This window comes from Vigna unguiculata, chromosome 11 (genome assembly GCF_004118075.2).
Source record: "Vigna unguiculata cultivar IT97K-499-35 chromosome 11, ASM411807v1, whole genome shotgun sequence".
Taxonomy (NCBI): domain Eukaryota; kingdom Viridiplantae; phylum Streptophyta; class Magnoliopsida; order Fabales; family Fabaceae; genus Vigna; species Vigna unguiculata.
In genome coordinates, this window is record NC_040289.1 from 32,954,080 (window position 1) to 32,973,467 (window position 19,388).

General features: G+C 28.9%; 2 protein-coding genes and 1 long non-coding RNA gene across 4 annotated transcripts; all 3 read right to left on the reverse strand.

The window, feature by feature from the left end:
* Positions 1-1,864: 1,864 nt before the first annotated feature.
* Positions 1,865-4,396, reverse strand: LOC114170744 (apoptosis-inducing factor homolog A-like). Its single transcript, XM_028056295.1, has 5 exons — positions 4,296-4,396; positions 4,044-4,202; positions 3,331-3,587; positions 2,690-3,141; positions 1,865-2,359 (listed from the first exon to the last, which is right to left on the reverse strand). Exons 2-5 carry the CDS (start codon positions 4,145-4,147, stop codon positions 2,087-2,089), a joined length of 1,086 nt encoding a protein of 361 aa, XP_027912096.1. The 5' UTR covers positions 4,148-4,202; positions 4,296-4,396; the 3' UTR covers positions 1,865-2,086.
* Positions 4,397-5,036: 640 nt separating this feature from the next.
* Positions 5,037-7,989, reverse strand: LOC114170537. 2 transcript variants are annotated; one of them, XR_003601092.1, is made up of 4 exons: positions 7,690-7,989; positions 7,392-7,474; positions 7,074-7,242; positions 5,037-5,610 (listed from the first exon to the last, which is right to left on the reverse strand). It is a non-coding gene; the product is annotated as an uncharacterized LOC114170537 (long non-coding RNA). The 2 variants fall into 2 exon arrangements; XR_003601093.1 differs by having other exon boundaries at positions 7,392-7,496.
* A 3,004-nt stretch (positions 7,990-10,993) lies between these two features.
* On the reverse strand, positions 10,994-13,674 carry LOC114170438 (apoptosis-inducing factor homolog A-like). The gene is made up of 4 exons (XM_028055911.1): positions 13,431-13,674; positions 12,668-12,924; positions 11,982-12,433; positions 10,994-11,652 (listed from the first exon to the last, which is right to left on the reverse strand). The coding sequence occupies exons 1-4, from the start codon at positions 13,538-13,540 to the stop codon at positions 11,371-11,373; spliced, it is 1,101 nt and encodes a 366-aa protein (XP_027911712.1). The 5' UTR covers positions 13,541-13,674; the 3' UTR covers positions 10,994-11,370.
* Between the last annotated feature and the right edge of the window lie 5,714 nt (positions 13,675-19,388).

Genomic DNA, 19,388 nt, shown 5'->3' on the forward strand with positions numbered 1-19,388 from the left:
ATATGTGCAATTTCTTTAGGAAAATATTATTAAACAAAATACAATGACCCCACAATTATATGAAAATTTTTAATTACGTGGTATAATATACTCTTGAATCATTGACAATGATGGCTTCTTTAAAAAGGTTCTTAGGTGCCAGCCTGCATATGGTGTAGCTTGCTGATTCAGAATTCATAGAGGTGATTATTCAAATGCAACGGATTAAAATAAAAGCATGTTAGAAGATATTTTCCTTTATTTAATTTATTCTTTTTCTTTTTCATGCAAGGAGTCAAGGAGTTAGGGACAATGAGTTGGAGTTCCAACTTGGAACCACAGATTTGGCACCTTGTGATTAAAACTACCATTAGTTTTCTAGGACCTTCTTTCTTAGTATAGCAACAGATTAAGAACTAAGGGTTTGATTTAGTCTTGATTCGTTTAGTTTAAGATAAGGTTGTTATCTTTACTTTCATCAGCTTTTGACTAATTGGGCTCAAACTTGACTTTCTCTTCCTTCTAGATGAGTTAGGCTTTGGATTCTTCTTATGTCCCAATTTATCATTTTTAACATTTATGCTTTTATCCGGAACTTTAATATAAATGCCCCCAAGAGAACTAATAGCTACAGGATTCAGGTTAGTTCGGCCCAAAAGAAATAGTTTTTCCTTATTATTCTTAACGCTTTTTCACCTTTTGAAAAAAAAAAAATCAGTTTCTTTGCTGTTCTTATCTTTTATATAATTCACCCTCAAGTTTTTTGGCAACTTCCAGTTAATGATTTTTGTTCATTATTTAAATAGTGCAATCTTGATTTTTAGGGTAAGAGCAGAACGTACTCTTGTGATTTGAGACTGCATATATCTTTTACAGAAGACAATTTTTTTCGAATCAGTAAGAACAGAAGGACAAAACTTGTTTTCCTGTTTAGTATTAATGTAAGTTCACAAGACTTGAATTTAACACCACTCATTAACCTGAACATTTTTCATATTATTTTACCTATGCACTTAGCAGCCAAAATGCTCTCTAATGCCAGATGTTTTTTTCTTCTTTTCCATTCAGTTCCTTATATTGTTTTGAAAGTAACATTTTCGTTCACATGGAAAATGACTTCTTGATCCTACTTTATTCTCCTATGTAGATTGAAATGTGAAACAGTTGATTGACCTTAGAACTCAAATGTCATTGCAGATAGTGATCAAACTTTAAAAAGAAAGAAACAGTGTGAAAACAACGAGCCAGCACTTTATTTTTATGCCAGATTTGCCGGCGAAACACCATCATATGAAATTAAAATCACATTCTCAAATGCATGATCTATTTCTTTTCTACTCCTATATGTACCAACAACCATTATTAACGTATACAGCTATACCTACTCAAGGGAAATAGGTCATATGGATTAAACAATACTATTGTGTTCTGTCATGAAACAATAAAGTTTTGAGATCCATTAAGATCTTAGTATTTTAAAATGGCCTCACCTAAAGTTTTTCTTGTCCTATCTTCACCATGTCAAAGTTGGAATGCACTCTTAGAAGTGAACAGGGATACCTTTTTGAGAAGTTAGTGGATGATCACACAAAAATGATTAAATAATTTAATTAAGTATCCTTGTTTTGGATAGGATTTAATCTAACTCAAGATAAGTTTGCACATTGTACTAAAAGCATAATGAGATTTCATGCAATACAAGTGGCTTGTACGTTATTTCACCTGGGTCTATTTTGAAGTTTGAATATGTCAATGCTCATAGTTGATATTTTAGTCATTACCACAATTATAAGAGGATTGTCAATTGATTATGAATGAGAGAGGTTCTGAAAATATTATTTGTCATTTTCATATAGTGTCTCACTTTCTGCAGACAAACCACAACGCATCCAATCAATTTTATCAACCTTACATGTCAACGATACAATTGGTTCTGAATCACAATTATATCTCATGATGCAGGAAACACCATTTAAGCATAAAGATATTTTTCATACAGATGTATTCTTTAAAGGAAAAACAAATTGGAAATACACCAATCTACAGCACAAACTATGAAACGGACTGATTCTGTAATTTATGTACACACCATGCACACAATTTAGGGTCAAGCTTGTTCAATATCATAACTGAGTCCCATTTGTTTTCTTGTTTTACCAACAAACAAATCTCCAGACTTAATGAATCCCGGAATTCTTCCAGTGATTGTCCAGAATGGTAACTGTGCCACTGCTTCTTTCCTCCCAAGTGAAACTATTGCAATTGCTGAATGTGGCTTGTAAGTTTCTATCCAACATTCTCTTGTTCCTTGTATTATCACCTTCAGGTTGTTCACAACAACTTCAGCCTGCTGCTGTGCCAAAAACCCTTGCTTGATTTCCTGTAGTGTGGATTTCCATTAAAAAACCTCCTATTAGGTGGCTTGTAAGAACATTAAAATTCCAATGATCTATAGCATTTTAACCAATTTATATGGGGCAAAATCAAAGAGACTTCTATATAACGATCTTCAGTAATACAATCACATAAATTAGTAGTAAGAAGAAACTAAATTCTGGCCAAGATTCAGGCAGTAAACCATGATTTCTCAGTCTAGCTCAAGAGAATCAGCCAGAAGACCATGTTAAAAGCAAGAGATTCAGTAACTTATTGATTTGTGAATAAAACTATATAATTGTGAAAGGCTGAATGAGTTATTAATAGCACTTACTGGAATGTTTGTAATATCTCCTATTGCAAAAATGTTGCTCCGTCCATTGACTCTCAGTTTTTCATCTACCTTGATCCTTCCCTGAGAATCCAAGTCATTCTTCAACACAGTTTCCTCGAGCCATGCAGTAGAAAGTGGTTTTCCTACGCATAAAAAATGACAATCTGCCTCAATGGTCTCTCCAATTGAAGTTCGATATATCTTCTGTCCTTCTGTGAATCCATTCAAGTTAACTCTTTGGTCTAGTTTCACAACAACATTCTTTGATTTCAACCATTTTAAAGCCTTATTCCCAGCTTTTGCCCCTATAAACTCCAGCAGCCTCGATCCTTTGTGTACTAGTATAACCTTCTTATCTGGAAAATCAACTGCTATCTCTCCCGCAAGTTCCACACCAGTGGGACCTCCTCCAATAATCAGAATGGAACGAGCAGATTTTATCTTTCGATTATCTGCCAGAGAAAACGAACTTCATTACTCAAGTACTGACTAGGACAAATATTACATGATTCAACATTTGAACTATTCTAGAAAAAAGAACTATACTAAATGAGCAATGTCAATCCACGATTCAATAGACTAAAACACAATGAGCTCAATTTTTTACACTAACTAATGTGCCCCAGTGCTAGAAGACTTACCTTCATTGAATTGATTAAGTCTTTCACTCCTACTTTTGGGGACAGAATCTGCACGACCAGTGGCAATAACAAGATAGTCATAGCCAATTTGACGGCCATCTGCAGTCAACACTTCAGTTTCTGTAATATTGACGGCTTCGGACGTAACGATATCGGCATCGGTAAGGTAATCTCTGTGATTGATCAACGTTCTCTCTGCAAAGGATGGCTCAACCATTGATCTCAAATTTGCCCATGGAATCTCAAAATATTCCTTCCTGCATTCAACCACTCTGAATCAGGTGAAAACCCCAATGAAAAGTTGGCAGCAACAACCACCACCACCACCACCATATGAATTAAAAGTTAAACACTTCAATGTCAATGCAATGTATAGCTCACCACCATTTCAAACCCAACATATTTCCTATTGGCAAACATCTCCAAAAGCACACTTCTAAACCTAAAAATTGAAACTTGGAAATTTGGGAAGTTACAAAAGGCGATAAATATTCCCAAAATTGACAAGGGTGGAAAATGGCCACTCAAAACCCTTCTCTTTACCAAGAGGAAGAGAACCAGAATCTAAAAATACACAGCATAAACTTCAACCCATAAACCTCAGGGATTAAATACAGAAAATGGGTGCCTCAATTAGCCAAATTCAAATAAAAAATATTTCTGCTTGAATTATTAATGAAGAAAAAAAAAGTTGCAGAAAATATTTGAATTACGGATCAACGAGGGTGACACGGGCATGGGATTGAAGAGATCTAGCGGCGACGGATCCTGCAACGCCACCTCCAAGGATCACCACTCTCTTCCCCTCTTTTTCCATTTCGATTCTTTGCTTCGCTTCTTCGCCGACCGCAGTTTTCTACTCCGGTTTGTATCTGGCATTATATAATTAAAGAGAAGAAGTAAAAAAATAGTATCTAACAGTTGCTTTACAGGAAAATAGTATCTAACACAGTTGTCTGCGCAACCTTGTAAAGTTAGATAGATAGGTTGGACTGGTGTCACGACAACTACGATGATGTTCTGCTTCTCTGTTTGGGGTAAAGAAAAAGATAGAGAGCCAAAAAAAGAAAAAAAAAGAAATTGTTACTTTTCAAAATTCTATTCATTTTTTCTATAATTGTTGGATGCTTTGATTTCTGTTTACTCTTACGAAATGATTATTATAAAAATGGGAATCTATATACTATGTTTTTATTTTACTTTTGGAATTTATTTAAAATAGATTAATTGAGTAAAAGATTGGTTTGAATAACTTTATCATTTTAAGGTATTTTTAGCTTATTTTTAAAATATTTATATTTAATTTAAATTTTCTATAATTTAAAAATAATAAAACGAAAAATCAAACACGCTTTCTACCTTTTTTATTACACCAAATTAAAAAATGCTTAATTTTCTTAAAACAATAAATCCAGGTAGGATTTGCTTTAACTATTTTAAGAAAATCTTAAAATTAAAAGTTATTTATCTTCTTTAAATAATAGTTAAGTGAAGCAAATTAATTTTGAGGGTTTTATTAATGTTCAGGAAAATCTTAAGAAAAAAATTTTCAAATTACATCAACATTTGATTAGAACATATAAAATTTACATCAACATTTAAATTAAAATGGTCAAATATAAATATCAAATAAAACTTTAAATTAGAATGGCAAGATGTTAAAAGATCAAATATTCATAATGGATAAAAAATAAATCCAACATCTTTATCAACATCACTCGACTTTATCAACATCTTTATCAACATCACTCGACTTGAATCAAATGTAGTAAAGAGTTAGAGAAATTATACCCAATCCCAACAAGAAAAAGTTTAATTGCTCATGAAATGATTCCTAAAACAAGCACAAGGAACTTTTGTCGTTCTCCCATGGTTCTATCTAAATGTATTGTAATAAGTATCTAACAACTCCTAGAACTGAACTACAAAATCAGCATACAAATAATAGAGCAAGACTCTATTTTTATAGAAATAAAATGTGTAACTTCAACTCCAAAGGCATTGGTCAACCATGGAAATTTCCTCTCTAGGTGAGTTTCCTCCAAGGTTGAGCTCTTGGTTTTGAGGTCAGCAATGAAGGTTTCCTAGGAGGGTGTTCTCTAAAGCTTAGCTGCCAATTTTGGTGATGGAGATTTGTAGTAAACGTTTCTTCATTTGCGGCTTAGCGCCAATATCGTTGCTCAACTCCATGGCTCATATTTGAATCTTCAGCAAACCGTCTTACGGTGCCCAATGTCAGCTTTGGGGCTCAACGCCATACTCTTGATTTCCTTGAATTATCTGTAAAAATATCACAAACATATCAAATTTCATATTTTCTTACTTATGTATTCTCCATTCTGTAATTTAAAATAAAATGGATTGTTTCACTAAGATTTATGTCAAATTCATACAAGATAAATGTCAAAATGATATACAATATTAACTAAGATTTATGTCAAATTCATACAAGATAAGTGTCAAAATGATATACAATATTAAGTAAAGTAGACACTTATTAGTATCCAAAAAATTAAATTCAGTTATTGGAGATTGATTTCAAAATCTGAAATGTACTATAAGCATTTCTATGTGTGGAGATGATAATAACACGATGATGAAAAGAGTATATCTGCTCCTACAAATGAATTTTCATTCAAACCCTATGTCTTTTAGCCAATGCCATCATTATTATATTCATGTCTTCGATCATCTTCTTCACCATCAAATTGTGGCAACACTTCATCAATCTACAATTCTATCAAAACACAAATCTCATATCCAACCCACAAACAACATAAACAAACAAAATTTTCATAGTTTCGTTATCGGTTTTAACGTTGTCCAATTATTCTTTAATCAGAATTTAAGTTTTATTATGTCATTCTGCATAACAATTTATCATGTCAATATTCTTTATATATTATTTTTATTGTTATATATATATATATATATATATATATATATATATATATATATAATTTATATATTTTTGAAAAATAAAATAAAAATTAATTTAATGAATCTTGATTAATAAAGGACTAAGGTTTTCTATATGACTATAAAGTTTTTTCAACAGCAAACCACTAATAAAATGTAAATGTAAAAAGAAAGATAGATTGAGAAATGAAGATGAGAGAACAAAGAGATAGAAGAACTCGTATTCACACGATCTCCTTAATCAATATCTTAGTATCCTATTATGACTTATGTATGTTAGATTTATGATTCTTCCATTATGATATTCCTTCTAAATTAATTTTTTTCTAAATTAGTATGAAAACTAACTGGATTTTAGGGATTATTTTATGAAATTGACATGAACCCTAATTATATTTTTCTCAAATTAGTATAACCCTACATTATAAAATGTTGTGATTTTATGTTTTCTAGTGCATACAATGAATTAGTTGCATGATCTTGAATTGGACTAGAAATTAGAATGTCCATTTTGCGTGAATTCAATCAATTAGAAAGATTAAAAATTGAGAAGTATGAATTATAATATGAAAATGGTTTAAGTAAAAGAAATATTTTTTTAATTAATAAATTATATATAAAAAATTTAAATTGGCATCGCTTAATTTTTTGTCCAATTTTCGCCACTGATTAAAGGACAAAATATTAATTTTATTACAACTATATATAATTTGATCAGATGCACTAAATAAAGAAAACCAAGTAGAATCACTTCTAAATGTAACGGGACCATATAAAAATGTACAACTACTCAATAATAGGAAATAAAAGGAGGGCATTCGTACCTTACAAACACCAAACTTGCTATTAGAACCAGCCATCCCTCCAATAGCCCAAGAAACTCTTTTCCAATAGCCCAAGAAACTCTTTCATGGAATGACTTTTCCCTCATCCAACACCCCCAAGTTCTCACCTTTCTAGATCAACTCAAACTATAAAGTCTTTCATTTAAGCCTAAAATTCACACCATGTGAAAATATTTGCTTTCAAATTTACAATTACAATTTTAAAATAAGAAAAGAAGATAAAGAAATGCAAATGAAACAAAATTCCAAAAACAATGATGAATTACCAATTCACTTAAGGAAAAATGCAAAACTTACCGATATGGTTTCCAACGAAGTGAAAAAACAAATTTTCCAATAGAAATCTTTGGCACCTCTCTAGCAAGAAATTCCCAAACCAGCTGTTTCACAAAAAAATGAAGACTAAAAGAAGGGATTTCAAGAAAAAGATCAGAGTAAGTTGTCCAGAGAAACTAGATAGTAGGGTTTGAGATAGTGAAAAGTAGATTAGGATTTCAAATACATTAAACCATTTTACATTAAAATCAAACGTTTTAAAAGAACATAAAATGATAAAAATCATACCCTTTCAAAATGAAACCTAATAAAATCATACCTTTGAACTATTGGGTTGTTTGTGTTAACTCCGTCAATGCCATTGATCCTCAGATTCAGGCTCTCTCCGATAAATAGTCGGTCGGGAAGAACTCCGAGTTTCGCTGCTAACTCGTGCGAGAGGCTACGCTTGCTGATATTCTAACTAGTTCACTACTCTTTTATGTTGTTGCGTCACTATTAGATTTTTCTTTGCTTTTTTGGAAGACACTAAATGATGAGTTTTGTTGATGGTGAGAGGTAGAAGAAGATAAAACATTTTGAATTTGGAAAATGAGGGAGGTGTGTAAGAGACGTGGAAAGTGACAAATAGAGAAAGAGCGTGAGAGAAATACATAATCGTGAAATATTTCAAAATTCAAAAATTTGGACACATGTCACTTATATAAAGCACCACATTTTTTTTTCATTTAAGAAGGCGTTCTTGCATTTTAGAAGATCGTGTTCTTTCTTCTCGATACTTTTACAATTTCCTATTTCAGTAGTGACAAAAAATATGCTTTTTATTAGTGTCCTTAAAAACAATATAAAGTGACATGGCAGTTAATGGAAGAGCCACTTGTTGAATGCTGGAGATGCCACATGTTGAATGTTGAAACGCTCCACAACTTCCACATTTTTATTCCAAATTTTCAAATTCTAATTTCCAAGATTTAGCTTAAATTCTTATATTTTTTTTTCAAGAACTAAAAATATTATTAGTGTCCCTGATGCGAATAATTTATAGGTTACAAACTAGTTTTTCGATAGAAAATTTGTTTTAATATTTTAGAATCTTTAAAGGAATGATGAAAAAAACCACATAATCCGACTTTCTTTTTATCATTCCTAGCATCTATCTATTATTCAAACGAATATCATTAATTTATAATATATATATATATATATAAACTTGTCTCTTACATATAAAATTATTAGAATGCATTTAAAATAAAAAAGAAAGGTCTTATTACTAATTTTGGTTATGGGAATATATAATAAGAATTAAAGCCCAACAAAGTGACACTATGTTCCTCCGATGAAGAAATCAAAGACACATAATTTTCTTAATGACAACATAATCGTGACCTCTATATCCAACTCAAATTCACAACAACATGAGATCAAAAGAGTACGAAGCTGGGATTATATCTTTTAATTATTTTCACGGTGAAAATTCCTTTTCATTTTGAATAAATAAAAACTTAATTTATTTATGTATCATTACATTTTTACCCAAATTTCTCTTTAGTTCTTAAGAAAAACTTTTAATCAATTTATTAATAACTTTATATTCAAAATAAAAATGCAAAAAATTTAAATCTAACTCACGAGATTAAAAAAAATAAAAGCTCTAAAACAAGATAAATAATTTTTAAAAAACAAACTAAAAAAAAAGATTAAATCAATTGCAATGAACATATGACAAAACTAAAAAATATGACAAGAAGATAAACATTTTAAAAAAATAATCTAAAGAATATATTTCGATTTTCTATTAAAAGCTTACAAAAAAAATTATAATTATATATTTTAGAATGTTAATTATATCAATATTAATGTATAAAAAAATGTTGATTTATTGACATATAAATTTAAAATTGTATATACAAAATTTCAATTTTATATACGTATAATATACGAACATAATATAAACGAAATATTTCAAATTTCATTAACTAATGATTTTTTATTATGTTAACAGTCGGCTCAAATATTAGAGATGTAATAAATAAATAAAGTATTTAAGAATTAATCATATTTAATAATTAAATATACTAAAGGAAAGTTGCGAATGGAATGGAAAACAATTGTTTGAGAAAGAAAATATGACAAACTATTCACAAATTGATGTGGCTTTAATGAATTCAATTTTTTAAGTAAGAAAATATGGCACTGCACGTGTGAGAGAGAAAGTTGATCAAAAGCATTCGGTTGGTTCATCAAGCACAAGAAGCTCCTGCAAGCTGCTGTGCCTCACTCAAATATTTGCTGCTTTATCACAACCCTTCCGCTGCTTTACCCAGATCCCTTTGTTGTTGTATATTGAAATTGTTCAATTCCACCTGCACCGAAAGCACTTCGTCCCAACGGTAATTCACGAGATTGTAGTAGAACGTTTCCGACGGTACTTGACAGAAAATATGGAATTTGCGGTTAAGTTTTTCGTTTTGAAAATCAATTTGAGGTTTAGGGTTTCGATTAAAAATCATAAATTTTAGGATTCGAATGCATTTTTAGGGTTTAAGGTTTTATTTAGAAACTGACGTAGTTCTTATTATATGTATTATAATATCGTACCATTACCGAAACTAGGTCGAAAATTGAAGAAACTTGGTCGAAAATTGAAGGTGTAGTATTTACGGAACTTGCTGAGATCGAACCTTGGACCGATAACGTCTTACAAGTGATCGAGGAGACTCATTAAAGTCACGTCAGTTTGTCAATACTTTGTAACATTTTCTTTTTCAAAGAATCGTTCTCCAAAGATAATATACTTGGCTCATTAGTGAAAACTGATTTCAATTTATTGTTGTCACTACAATGCCTAACTGATTTTGAGCGTATCAAATTTAAAACTGGGCTTACCTTTCTTTTTAATAAATTAAAGACTTAATTATAGTTTTGGTATTTTAATTCAGTGTAGACAGTTTTAGTTTGTATATATGCTTTTGCAGGAAAAGTCCACTTTTATTAAAATTGGAGAAAATTTTCCTACATTTGTTATAATTTCATATTACATATATACGACGTGTATGGACATATTTCTGCAAATCAACATTTGAATTTATCTATAGATTTTGAGAATAGATATTTAACTATGAACTTATTATAATGGTTTATTTACCGTAACTAATCTATAAATTATTTTATTTTATTTACATTTTTTTATATTATCTACATAATTTTGCAATTAGTAATAACAATTTTTCTAGATATGTTATTTGATTTTTCTTAATTGATAATTTGGTCATGCATTTTTAATGGTTTAATTTTGATTTACATATTTAAAGAAAAAACTAATTAAAACTATAATATTTTTTTATATATTTTAAGTAAAAACCGTATCATAATAATTATACATTTTCTTAAACTTTTTTACCATTGTTCAAAACACTATACTTCCAGCTACATTTAAAAAAAAATAATAATAACTTATAAGTAAGAAAAATAATTTGTGCTTTTCAATACTGTTTACAGCTTGTTTTCTTATGTTAAAAATACACATAATATATTTTTTTAATTAAAAATTTTCATTTTTAATTTATTCTACGTAAAGATAAACACTTTTATGTTTTTTCAACGTAGACATGCCACAAGGTTTTATTATATATTAATTTTCAGTCAAACTTATAAATTATACAGCAATACACTTCTGAGAATAAGGTTTTCTCTTTTAACATGCCTCCTTGATCCCTCTCTCTTCTGAAGTGTAAAACATTGATTCATCTTCAAACTGATGTTGTTGACTCTCATCTTCAAACTGATGTTGACTCAGAATATAGTACAGAAAAATGAGAAGGGTTAAGGTAGTGTGGAACACCATATCAGAAGATTTTCTTCTCTGGTATATGCTCGCTCTATTTCTTTATACTATATGCACCAACAAACATCATAGTACCAAAATACATCAATATAACATGTAAAGTATGAAACAATATTTGATTTTGTAGTTTGTGTACACATAATGCATTACATGGACTCAAGCATGAACACTGTGAGGATCCAGTCCCATCTGTCTCCTTGTTCTACCAACAAACAAATCTGCAGATTTGATGTACCCAGGAACTCTTCCAATGATTGTCATTAATGGTAGTTGTGCCACAGCATCTTTCCTCCCAAGTGAAACGATCGCCATTGGTAGCTGTGGCTTGTAATTTTCCATCCTACATTGACTACAATCTTTTCCTCCATCTATCATCACCTTCAAGTTCTTCACAACCACTTCTGCATGTTGTTGTGCTGCAAACCCTTGCTTGATTTCCTGTTGTATACATTTTTCCATTAAAAACTACGGTGAATTGTAGTATAATGATGCAATGAAGAGTTCAAATTCTCTGTTTAATTTTTTGATGCTATCTTCAGCTGAGCATTAAAAATACATTCATTTTTGCATAGTTATTTTCATAACTAGTTAGAATAAACTAAATTAGCCAAACCCAGGAAACAAATCATGAACTTTTTGTCTAGTGAAAACAAAATCAGAAAATCATGTGAGCAGCAAAAGGCTTGGTAACTTATTTTATTACAGAGTAAGTTATACACACGACATTATGTGATTGTGAAAAGCTTATGCTTCTGGCAAGTACTTACTGGAATATCTGTAATGTCACCAATTGCGAAAATGTTTCTCCTACCAATGACTCTCAACTTTTCATCTACCTTAATCCTTCCTTCCTCATTCATGTCATGCCTCAACATGGTTCCCTCAAGCCATGCTGATGCAAGCGGTTTCCCCAAACATAAGAAATAACAATCTGCCTCGAAGGTCTCACCATTTGAAGTTCGATATGTCTTGTTTTCATATGATAATTCGTTCAGGTCAATTGATTGCTCTAGTTTCACCGCTATATTCCTTGATTGCAACCATTTTAGAGTCTTATCAGCAGCTTTTGTCCCCACGAAATCCAGTAGCCTAGGTCCTTTGTGCACTATCGTAATCTTCTTATCTGGAAAATCAACAGCTATCTCTGCAGCAAGTTCCACACCAGTAGGACCTCCTCCAACAATCATAATCGAACGAGCAGATCTTATCTTTTCATTGACTGTCACAGAAAACGAACTTCATAACTCAAATACACTGTCTTCAACAATTCATTATACTATTAACTGAAACTATTCGACAAAACATAATAAATTCACAAGAACATTATGGTAAAAGAGCAATATGAACTCATGATCAAAACACAATAATAGAATATAATCCCTGATAGCATGTGTTTCTCTTCAAGGTATTTTGAACTGATTATCATAGATAGATGTTGAAAGTTCAAACTCACATTCTACGAACTGATTAAGTCTGTCCCTCCTATTTTTGGGGACTTCATCTGCATGGCCAGTGGCAATAATAAGATAGTCAAAGGGAACTCTCTGGCCATCGGCGGTGATCACATCAGTTTCTGTAACATTGACAGCACTGGACGTAATGATATTGCCATGGCAAAGGTACTCGCTGTGATTGATCACCGATCTCTGTGCAAAAGAAGGCTGAACCATTGACCTCAAACCTGCCCATGTAATCTCAAAATACTCCTTCCTGCAATCAATCAGAAAGAAGAAAACATATCAAACACTTAAAATGGCAATGCAGTGTTTGGGGAATAATGACAAACACATTCAATACCACAATTTTCATCAACAAAATTGAAACTTGAAAATTTGGGAAGTTTCAAAATGCTATAAAAATTAAACACTTGAAATGCGAATGCAGTGTTTGAGGGAAAATGACAAACACATTCAAAAACACCATTGTCATCAACAAAATTGAAACTTGAAAATTTGGGAAGTTTCAAAATGCTATAAAATTTTCAGAAATCGACAAGGGCCCCTTTGAATTCCAACATTCTCTTGTCTAACTAACGTAGAGGGAGAGAACCAAAGCAAAAAGAAAAAGAAAAAGAAAACAGCCCATTAACCCTATGGATTAATACAAAAAAATTGGTGTCTCAATTAGCTAAATTGGAATTAAAAAAATTAACTTGAATAATTAAACATAATCATTGAAGAGGGAAAAGAAAGTGTAGCAGAAAATGTTATAATTACGGATCAATGAGGGTAACATGGGCAGTGAATTGGAGAGACTTAGCGACGAGAGAACCAGCAATGCCCCCTCCTACGACCACCACTCTCTTCTTCCCACCAGGATTTTCCATTTCAAATCCTTGCTTCTGTTCTTCGCATGTCACCTTTTATGTTTCATGGTACTATTTGTTCTCAGAACCAATTAATGAACAAACAGGTAATTAAGTAAATAAATAGTATATAACATAGTTGGCATGACAATTCCGGAGAAGCTCGTTTGGGGAAAATAAAGCAAAGTTGAGTTCAATTTTGCTTTTTTTATGCTTCTATTCAAATCATAATTTTAGGATGCTTTGAGTTGTTCAGAATAACTTTTATCATTTTAAGGTATTTTTAGTTTGGTTTTCTATTTTTGCTATTTATGATTATAAAATTGTGATTTTTGTTTTATTGTTTTTAAGAGTATAAACAATTATATAAAAATAGACCAATGTTGTTTAATTGTTATTTATTAAATTTTTTGTCATTTAGTAAATTACTTCTTGAGGTGAGGACAGTTAATTGCTTATCATTTAACATGATTGATATATTTAAAATAAACTAGAGATTAATTCATTATTTAAATTTTTAGTTTAGTATAAATTATTACACTTGGGATATATAATTTTGCTCCTATTTACAGGTTTGATCCTAGATTTATGTTAAAAAGTATACAAACAAAAAGGTTATTCTCTTGGATAGATACTTAAAGTTTATTAGTGTTTGCATTGGCATGTACCACAATAAATTTGTTATCAACAAAACTGGTACATGATATATATTACCTACAAAATGAGGAAGTTATTTACATTCAAATGTTAATAGAGGAACTCAAATATTATAGTTAGAGTATCTTGGAGATTGAAAAGACTATTTTCTTTCAATCCATGAAAAAATATACAGACATATACAATACCACTTATTCGAGAGGTAGTTGAAGAAATAAGTGGGGAAATATAAAATATTCACAAAAAAAAAAAACTAACAATGTTATAGTAAAATCACTCAGCATTAATCACTTATATCATGCTGATCTTACTATAGTGCATCAAAAAAGGCAAACCACAAGTGGAAAAAAAAAATAATAGTTTGAAGATTTGGTTATTTCAATTAAAATTTGGAAGTGAGAGAATTGTGAGAAGAGATTCTACATTGGAAAACTTCACCTCATTGCTTTCTTTTGTTATTACAAAAGGAGCATGGTAGCCCTAATTCATCCCATCAACCTTCTTTTCTTTTCTACTTGTAGTAGAAATTAATAGCAAAATCAAAACAGAAAAACCAAGATTTCTTAATGGTTACATTTTCCTATATTTTTGAAAAAGAGTATATGTCATTATTTCTTTTTTTTTTAATTTCATCTAAGTGTTGTAATTTCTTTCACTTAATTAAATTCTTTCTTTTGCTTCTTCAATATCATTTAGGAGTGACAAAATGGATCAGTCTCGTCCGATTTGGCCTTGTTTATCCTTGGTCTATTGGAACTACACAAGGAATTCACACCACTTTCAACCTAAAATATTAAGACAATGAATTTATGAGTCTTCATCCTTAATTATATAATGTTTCACTTTCTAATTTCTATCAAATGTGAAACTTTATACTAAGACTTGGATTCCCACCATGGTCCGCCAAAAACAATCGTAAAAAACGAGTTAGAAACTGTAACCCGTCTCATCATAGGACAGTTGGCAAGCTGACCTGCAAATTATTTTATATATATATATATATATATATATATATATATATATATATATATATATATATATATATATATATATATATATATATATATATATATATATATATATATATATATATATATATATATATATATATATATATATATACACACACGTGTATAAATAAATATTCAAAATATAAATATATTTAACCATACAAATATTTTAATCGATTATTTAATAATTTTAAATTAGATAAATTAAAATAATTATTATATTCATATGTTAAATTACTCTTTTATCTATACCTATATATAAAGAAAATCTTTTTATGATGTCTCGTCTCTTTTCCAATTTTACCATTTAAATAACATATTTTTCAAATTAAACAATTATTTTATTATTTTTATTGTTTAAGATACCGTTTCTTTAAATTTAACCATTTTTTTAACTATTAAATTACCTTCAAAATAAAGAAAAATTTATAAATTTATATCTAATGTTGTAATAATAATAATTTTATTATTTTTTATTATCATGAAAAATGTGAACACACATGTTTCACTAGTTACTAATAATTTAAACTTAATTTTTAAATATTAATTATTTCAATTATAATACTATTTCATATTTATAGTTTAAAAAAATATAATAAAGAAAATTTAATCTTTTATATTATTTTTGTTTTAATTTTTAATTTCAAAAAATAGTCAACAGGTCCAGGTCCAAACGGATTACCCAACTTTAGTCAATTAATTAATAAACTAAAAGAATCAAAACAAAATGGGATGACGGGATTAAAAATTCCAACCAACCTATCCTATTTTGGTGGGTTGGCATGATGGCCACCACCTATTTTTGTTGCTCCTAATTTCATTCTTCAGTTTTGATTTTTGTATTTTAGCTTAAATAATACTTTTGTTTATGTGGTTTTGAAAGCAAATAAAACTAACTAAATAACGAAATAAGACGGGTATCTCAAATAAAATTATAGGAATACTATTTTCATTAAAAGTAATATTTGACATCTTTTTGCATGTTTATCACTATAATAACTAAGTTGAAGACCATAGTTCAACCTCATTACACTACTAAAAATTCTTATGTTATATAAGATTTTTCTTGTAAATTTGTTAAAAGAATTTGTAAGAAAAGATTTTTTTTTATCATTTTTTTTAATTTTAATTGGTAGGTAATTCCTTCGTGAGTAATCATTTCTGATAAAATTATAAAATTTGTAAGTATTTTTTATAAAATTTATTGCAAAAAGTATTTTATACAAAATATTTTAAAAAAAATGGTAATAATTTTTTGTAATTTTTATTACAATAAAATTTATAAATATTTTCTATAAAAAAATTTCAAAACAAAATTGATAAGAAATATAAATTTTTTTTAGTAGTGTTAATTTTAAACCGATACATAATAAGATAACAGCCTAGCTAAATGTATATGCAGAAGCAGTAAAAACAAAAGCAAAAATATAATATATGGTTATATGATTCTCCCATATGATGAGTCTTTTATAGTATCGAATATGAGTCCAATCAACATTTCGATCAAAAATCTAAAAAAATATGAGTTTATAGATCTTCTTCTATGTTAACACCTACATACAAAATTGGGTTTTGCTCAATCTAGTTTTGGAACTAATTTTTTTTATTGATAAATATTAATTATTAGTATTTTATTAGAGAAAAATTGAATCTACAATCTCTTTCTTTCAAATTTATTAAACAAACTTTATAATTCTCAAATATTAATGAAAGTGTTGAATCCGCTTTATTATTTAGTTAATTCAATATAAAACAAAAGAGCATTAACAGAAAAACAATATATAAAAAAAAGTTCATCTTTGACAGGTATGACACGTGAAAGAAATGTGAGAAGCCGAAGGCGAAATAAAGAATGATTATTATTTCTACATCACACTGTGCAGAGGAGGCTATAATAGCTTATATACAGGACAAAAACTTACCTAAGATATATATTGCATTATTGTTAATGACATACCTCAGAATCAGATACAGTAATATACTAAATTAAGTTTTTTATTTTATTGAGAAATATTTAATTATACTATTGATGATTATAGAGAGAGAAAGAGATAGAGGGAGTAAATGTATGATATAGTTTGATAAAGAGCATAAATGCTAACATGTGCATGTGCCAGGTTGTTGTGTGCATATATAGTTTTTCAACTCATACTTTCATATTATTCTTGCCCTCTCACGTGCTTTTATTTATTTATTTTTGGCTTCTCTTCAGAAATGTATCCATCAATTTGTTCAACAGTTGCTATAGATCATGAGATCAATAATGGTACCAAACAACCCCTCCTAAAATAAGAAGAAAAAGCGGTCATCTTTTGCTTTGTCTCGATCTACATATCAATCTAGAAGAAAATCCATAACCAACAAATCCTAGAGGTTTTATATGGTCTAAAATAGTTTTTTAGGTTTTGGTTTGAAAAATTTAGGAGCATTGTTCATCAGAATGAGACCGACCATTTACTTTTTTTTACCGTCACTCAAGTGTTGGATGTGTCAATTTGATAATATATGTTGATGACATTGTTTTTACAGGTAGTGACCACTATGGTATATCCCAAATGAAACAACATGTTTGCCACCATTTTTAGTCCAAAAAATCTTGACAAACTCAAATATTTCTTGGATATCGAGGTAGCACAATCCAACGATGATATTGTTATAACTCAAAGGAAGTATGGATCGAATATTTTGGAGGAAACTGAGTTGATGAATTCAAAAACTGTTGACAATGGATCCTAATGTCAAACTGCTACAAAATCAAGGGTGCCTATTTAAAATCTTGAGGAGTATAGAAGATTAGTTGGAAAATTAGATTATTTGACATTACTTGTCCTAACATTTCCTTTGTAGCCACTGTGGTGAGCTAATTTCTTAATTTTCCATGTGAAGAAAACAATAACAAACTTTAGCGATGGTTGCAGGAACATAGGAGACGGAAAATTTTGTCCAAAGAACCCAATACTTATTAAATATAATAAAAAACTAGGTATTAGATTAATCAAAATTTTGTCAAAAAAACCTGATCGTGATAGTTATTGAATATGATGAAAAACTAAATATGAGATTAATCTCCATTTGGTAGGAAATAAACATAATATTGTATTTATAATAAAGAGATTATGAACTAAGCCCAAATTATAAATAAGAATAGAAAAGAAATAATAACATATAAACAAAAAATGAAAGATAAGATATAAGATATCTAATATATCTAATATAAATAAAAATGGTTACGCAAAAAACTAGTTTTAAGACTAATAATTATGATTAAAAGGATAAAAGAAATTCATCTTTCTTGATAAAATACCATTTTTAAATCGATTTTAATTGATTCAAAATTAATAGTAAAGTTTTAGTTTTAAACTCGTTATAGAAATAGATTTCATGAACGAGTGTAACAAAGTATATTAATTTGGTAAAAATTAAGTTTAAGTTTTTTCCTAACCAAGTGTTTTTTAGTTGATATTCATAAAAATGAATTTGTCGTAGTTATATGAATTTTTGTGACATAAATTGAGTAAATTAAGTTACAATAGTTATTACGTTATACTTGTAATTAGAAATATTCAATCTAATAATTAGTATCTACCGATGAATAAGTTATGATATTAAATAGATTTAATTAAATTTCAACTATCTAATGAACTTTGACATTTTTAATTAAGTTCATATTATTTTTATTTTGTATTAAGTACTCAATTTTTTTTTTACATTTTTTAATTGAGATTGAGTTTTTGTTATTAATTTTTCAATTAAATGAATGATGTGGTTGTTATTTCAAATAATATTATTATTAATATAAATGGTGATTTTTATTACTCTTTTGTAATAATGATATTGTCATGTTTTTCAATATGCTTTCACATCACTTATAATAATTAAGGAATTGTCCCATCACCATTATTGATGAGAGTGTTCTTGTCTTGAAACATGTTTTCAATTAAAGTAATAAAAGTCATTTGTATTTTACTTTAATACTAATGTTATTTTATATTAATAAAAAAATTACTTATCGATAAATAAATAAATAAAACAAAACAAAATAATAATTATATTAATTAAACAAAAGGGATCCAGTTAAAAATTATAAAATTTAAATTATTGAATAAATTAAAAAATTAATAAAAAATCAATTAAAAATTTCAAAATTTATCATAAATTTTAAAACCTATTGAATCATACTAATATTTTATACAAATATCTTT

What these genes read in the sequence shown, in the direction of transcription:
- LOC114170744 (XM_028056295.1), bottom strand. Translation starts at nt 4,147, where the DNA reads ATGGAAAAAGAGGGGAAGAGAGTGGTGATCCTTGGAGGTGGCGTTGCA. An exon ending in ACTTAATCAATTCAATGAAG is followed by an intron (nt 3,142 to 3,330) that starts GTAAGTCTTCTA and finishes TTTCTCTGGCAG; the next exon opens with ATAATCGAAAGATAAAATCT. An exon ending in GAGATATTACAAACATTCCA is followed by an intron (nt 2,360 to 2,689) that starts GTAAGTGCTATT and finishes TCCACACTACAG; the next exon opens with GAAATCAAGCAAGGGTTTTT.
- LOC114170438 (XM_028055911.1), bottom strand. Translation starts at nt 13,540, where the DNA reads ATGGAAAATCCTGGTGGGAAGAAGAGAGTGGTGGTCGTAGGAGGGGGC. An exon ending in CATGTTACCCTCATTGATCC is followed by an intron (nt 12,925 to 13,430) that starts GTAATTATAACA and finishes GATTGATTGCAG; the next exon opens with GAAGGAGTATTTTGAGATTA. An exon ending in ACTTAATCAGTTCGTAGAAT is followed by an intron (nt 12,434 to 12,667) that starts GTGAGTTTGAAC and finishes TTTCTGTGACAG; the next exon opens with TCAATGAAAAGATAAGATCT.